General features: G+C 40.7%; 1 protein-coding gene across 1 annotated transcript in view; it reads right to left on the minus strand.

Annotated features, from left to right (window-relative positions):
• Positions 1–4,523, minus strand: part of rab4b (RAB4B, member RAS oncogene family) — a 32,004-nt gene extending 27,481 nt beyond the window's left edge. The window contains exon 1 of the mRNA XM_080731433.1: positions 4,324–4,523. Within this exon, the coding sequence (XP_080587559.1) occupies positions 4,324–4,339 (16 nt within the window). The 5' untranslated portion in view covers positions 4,340–4,523. The remainder of the gene's footprint in view (positions 1–4,323) is intronic.
• Between the last annotated feature and the right edge of the window lie 1,540 nt (positions 4,524–6,063).

Below are 6,063 nucleotides of genomic sequence, written 5' to 3' on the forward strand. Positions count from 1 at the left end.
TATTTCCCTTAGCATTGCTATAACATGCTGTCAAACTTCAAGCTGTCATTTCTCGGTAAAAGGGTTTTCAACTATTTTAAAAGTAAAAAATAAAAATAAAAGAAAATTATATATATATATATATATATATATATATATATATAATAAAAATAAATCTGTGATATAAAAAAAAACATGCTCCAAGATTTTTAATTAAATCAAATAAGAAATTGATAGAATAATCCGTTAAGAAAATCATTAATAGTTAGTTGCAGCCCTAGATTTGAGGTTTAGCCCACATGCTGCCCTGTGCATGATTCAATCTTCACACATGAGAACGTCACAGCTGGTGTGTTCTCATCGGAAGGTTCTTTCTAGTTTTCCTCTTTCTCTTTCTCTAGGGCCTAGGCCCTTCTTCCAGTAGCAGAGAGCGGCTCTGAGCCCAATAAAGGACGGCGTGCCACGGACCCATTTCGCCCGAGAACCACTGTGGAAAAGTAGCTTTTGACATCAACATTAATCTCTTAAGGCAGTGGGTTTTCAACCCTTTTCATATAAAAAGGTAAATTATTCATTTGGCATTTGAGCCACGAACCACCATTTGACAAGATTTAGCCTCTCTATTGATTGATTGATTGGAGACTTTATTAGAAGTTTGCATTGAAAGAGTTACAGTTTCATGACGGTACAGTTCACTGGTACAATAACAAAATATTTTAAGTTCTGGGAAGTTCAGGGGAAGTTTTGGGTTGACCTTGTACCAGTGAACTGTACCGTCATGAAACTGTAACTCTTTCAATGCAAACTTCTAATAAAGTCTCCAATCAATCAATCAATAGAGGATTTAGGATTTAAGGATGCTATGCTTATAATGATTGCAAGAAGAGCTGTTATCTACAATCACAAGAGTATTTTGTTGGGACTGACGATAATACTAACTTTAAGACACACCTTTTGGGAACTTTCTGTGAAGAGACCATGCACTTGTTGAGAGCAAAAATAAATCTCAAATACAATCTGAGCGTACCACAAACACATCACTACTGTTCCAGTACACACAGTGACTTCTTTGGTATGGCATGGGAAGATACATAGTCAGTCAGTCCCCATGGAGACGGGTAGCATGGAGGCTAACACAATCACAAACCCAACTCATTTCCTTTCCTACTGGGTCGTCTGTCATTCAGATTAGTGATGCACCAATACTGGTGTCAGATATTGAATAAATACACAGATAAAATAGTTAGTACATAATTTCCCTGGTTTCATACTTTTGCACTGAAGAAATATGGACATGCTCTTTTGCACTCTGTTTTGCACTGTACAACCGTGTAATGTATCAAATAGTATCCTCCCTTGCTGCATGTAACTTTCCTATTGGGTAACTTGCCTGTCTTTCAATACTAGGGTCAGATATTGTCAAAATTATACAAAGCTAAAAGGTGTGTGTGTGTGAGAGAGAGAGAGAGAGAGAGAGAGAGAGAGAGAGAGAGAGAGAGAGAGAGAGAGAGAGAGGATGTTGCCTAATTTCCCTATTACTATTATAGCAAACTGTACATGCAGTAAAATGTGTCACGTGATTCGACTCAGTCAGCCTTCAGCTGTGTTACACATAGGATTATGTCAACCGTGACATAATGAAGAAAAACAGGTTATACTATAAATAATCATTTTAGTCCAGTCACTCACTCATGGCTAAAGCTGGTCTGAGTCTACAGTAGTATAGTTTAGTTTTTACAGCCTACAATTAAGGGTCTCCTAGACTCTTCTGATCCAAACTAGGACTGTCTCAAGTCACAATTATAACACACAAGCAGTTATTTGAGATAATGGCAATTACTTTTGCATAATTTCCATGTTGAAAAATGTTCATACATTTTCAAAAGTAGTGGAAATAGCAGATGTACAGGCTCTCAACGCAAGTAGGCCTATGTGTCACCATCTATCCATTACCCACTAGTAGATTGTGTGCATATGTACATGGAAATGGTTTCACTATACTAGAGAACAATGTGGTGAAAATGAAAGAGTGACTGGAGTCTGTTCGAACAAGTTAAACTGCCCTCATGCTTCCTTCTAATCCTTACTCCTGTTGGCCCTCTAAAGAGGGAACTGAGTCCAAATCAATAGGGATATCACACTAGCATTAGTGCCAGCACTTAACGATGAATCCAGCATGCTAGCGTAATGTTTCATAGGGTTTCAGGATGGAGACATGAATAGTGTGTGTATGAGAGAGCCATGAAAGAGGGTGAAGGTGTGAAATTTCAAAACAGCAGGGTCTTGAATATCCGTTCCATTCTCCCATGTTGTTCACTGATACCATTGCAGAGAGTGAAGATGTATGAACATATGTAGTTAAACAAGCGATTTTGATCTTAATAGACCAACGGCCCACAGCTACAAACAAGTGCAAGTCAACACCACATGCAGGCTGCAGCAGTCTTGTTTTGTTTCCATCAAGTGACAGTGTACAGTGCATAGATACTGCAGAAAGACCTTTATTAATCCCTGTGGGGAAATGCAGGTGTCGTAGCAGCAACAGCGGTTAAGTGACTGTGAAACACAGTACAGGTAGAGAGATAATATGATTTTTATACATAGATACTTTTAGAGTTTGAAACTTTCGGAAACCCTGTATACAGTTTGTATTTGGGATGTCGTCCATTAGACCAGACCTCACCGATCATGCAACTAGTCGCAAGCAACTGCCAACATATCTACTGCATAGTACTGTGTTCTATTCGTCTATCATTCAATGTTATATGAGATACTTTAATGGTTTCCAGTGGAAATAAGCGTAGTCTTTTCATGGATCTCCTTTTAGTAGACCTTGTACCAGTGAACTGTACCGTCATGAAACTGTACCTTTTCCTATTCAAACTTCTAATAAAGTCTTCAACTGTCCTTGCAACTGCCATTCGGGATAGTGTTTGCAAGTAGTTGCATGTTGCAACGCGTTGCGTCGCTAATCATTGGTGTGGACTGGCCTTGTCTGACCCTAGCCGTCCACAAAGGTCTGACTGAGTTACCATAAGTTACTACCAGACCAGTAAGTAAATTGTATAAAATCTAGTGATGATTATAAGCATGAATTTACATCCCCTATGAATGGATATAGGTACAGTCACTATCAACAGTAGATGCAATGCACGCTGATGACTCTTCACCAAGGAGAAGTTAATGAGAAACTCAATACTGGGTGCTGCTGCTCCCAGTATAACCAGTGACTTTCCTGATACAGGCCTAAAACAGGTCACGTTAAATATCCACAAAACTAAAGGGTAGTTTTGCATCATACATGCAGTGTGTGTGTCCTTAGTGTCTGTTTCAATATAATGTGCAGTATAGCTACTTCTATACTCCTCCCTGACATTTAATTATGATAAAGCAGCAAACTAGGGTAATAACACAGTATCTTCTGATCTAAGAGTTGATCTAACTTTTAGATGGCGACAACAACAAACATGTCACCATCTGTTATAGCCGCTGTTGTTGATAGAAGATAAGGTATTCATCAGGTTTATAAAACATACTGGGGGAAACGTGACACTTTAACAACAATGTGGCAGATGGAGAAGGTTCATTACTGCTAACCTTACAACCAGTGGTGTAAAGTAACTAAGTACATTTACCTAAGCACTGTACTTAAGTAATATTTTGAGATATTTGGACTTTACTTGAGTATTTCCAATTTCTAATACTTTTACTTCAAAATTATTGTAATGTTACTCCACTACAATTATGTGTAAACTTTAGTTACTTTGTAGATTTTGATTATTATTATAATATGACACACATTAACCACTTTAGCTAGCTTTAGGCTACATTTTGGCCTTCTGAAAGCTTGTAGATCTGCTGTTTTCAAAAGATGTAGCCTATACATTTGAAAACTTGAAATGGGACATTCTTCACAATGAGTACTTCTACTTTTGGTACTTTAAGTACATTTTGATGACAATACTTTTGTACCTGTACTCAAGTACATTTTTAATTCCAAACTTTTGCATGTTACAGAGTATTTCTACATTACAGTATTGATGATGATACTTTTACTCAAGTAAAACACTGGAGTACTTTTCCCACCACTGACAATCAGTTACAACGTCATTTAGCAAGTCGTAGCTAACATTAGCAGAGCAAACCCTACAGCTAGCTAGAGAGCTAGTTAGCAGTTAACTGCTGCTATTAAACAGCCAGCCAGACAGACAAAAAAAGCACAGATCTACAAGCTAACAGCGTGTCGCGGCGCGACGAGCCGTTAGGTTGTAGATCAGTGCTTTTATGGCTCGAGCGACACCCTCGAGCAATGGAGTATAAATATGAACGTTGACAGACACATACCGTATGTCTCAGACATGTCGGCTCTCTCTCTCGGGGTATTGAAGGAGGACTGGACCGGCAGGCTTTGCTATTCTTACTGTAACGTCTTCCTGGTTGATAATAGTTTATGTTTGTGTTGTGCTGTGAGCTTGGCTGGCTGACAAGCCTCGGTCTGTGGGGTGTTTTGTTGCCTCCGCACCGCACTGTGTTGGTTTGCTTTGGTTTCCTCCTCTCTGTGCTTCGTCAAAGCATGGCGTCACCGCGACGTGACGTCACCCACATAAACTAAAAGATGCTGGTAAGTACAGTGCACGTACACACACGTTAATTAAAGACTAATAAAATGAGTGTGGAGGTTGCAACCAGACTATATAGTACTTGTCCGACTTTCTTCTTTCTAATGGCAGGGGTCTTCAACGTTTTCAGGCCAAGGACCCCTTAGTTGAGAGAGAGATGAAGCAGGGACCCCCACTACCTTCATATCATTTCATTGTTTGACAGCACAATCGTCAGTGTATTTTGGATTCATGTGAATTCGTGAGATATTTAACCGCTTGAACCGTCAATACTTAATAAACTTTACCTTTCACTCTGTACTTAGTCTGCTCTTTTTCCCCTCTACACCAAAGCTCTTTGCCAAAAATAGCCGATCTACATCGGCTATTTTTGGCTAAAGTTCTCAGAATATGGACACTAGGGTTCAAGTCGTTAATATAAAAAAGAAGAAAAAAAAAGTTTCTGTCACTCAAAGATTTGGAGGACCCCCTGTAGCAACTCTGAGGACCCCCTAGGGGTCCCGGACCCCCTGTTGAAGACCCCAGGCCAATGGCATTCCAAGATTAGGCCTATATTGACCAGTAAGACTCCCTAATCGGGAGATAAGCGACCGTTGGTCGCTTATCTCCACAAATAGGGCAAAAACTTGTTTTTCCAAAATCTTCCTGATCCATGTTGATGACATGAGTGTAGACATACTGTGTAGTGATTTTCGTGATTTTCGGGCAAAATCTGTAGGAGCAGTGTCCAAAAATGTGTTTTTAAAAATCGGCCTGAAGGTGGCGCTATATGGGACAGATTCATGTTGATGGCATGAGTGTAGACATACTGTGTAGCGATTTGCGTGATTTTAGGGCAAAAATTGTAGGAGCAGTGGCCAAAAATGTGTTCTAAAAATCGCCTGAAGGTGGCGCAATATGGGAGAGATCCAAGTTGATGAAATGAGTGTAGACATACCGATGTGAGTGATTTTAGGTCAAAAATTGTAGGAGCAGTGTCCAAAAATGTGTTTTGCAAGAATCGGCCTCATGGTGGCGCTAGAAGAGGGCCATGTGAGAAATGAGGGGTGGGGTCTCCGCGCTGGCGAGGCGGACGAATAGGTACCGGCCCCGGCTCTCCCGGTCGCTCCTAGCCCGAGTTACGGCATTTTATGTGCGCTGCAGTGGCAGGGGGTCCTCCACTGGGGGCGCCACCACTTTTGCATCCGTTCTGGAGCACCAGGAGTCGGTGGTCCCCGGGAATTCCCCGTGAGCAGCCCCGTTTGGGGTCATTTGGTCATTTTTGCACATTTGGTCATTCTTTACATCTGGGGGTCCCCCTGACTGACTGACTGACTGACTCACAGCTGGTGGAGGTTTTGACAGTAACTGCGACCTACGGTCGCAATGAGTGATGACAAAGAGATCTCCATATACGGTATGCCCATTCATTTATTTGTGAAATAACTTGGCCGTTGACTTGAGACAGAATATGTGTGCCTGAACA

The sequence above is a fragment of the Nannobrachium achirus genome (assembly GCF_963921795.1).
Source record: "Nannobrachium achirus genome assembly, chromosome: 8".
Taxonomy (NCBI): Eukaryota; Metazoa; Chordata; class Actinopteri; order Myctophiformes; family Myctophidae; genus Nannobrachium; species Nannobrachium achirus.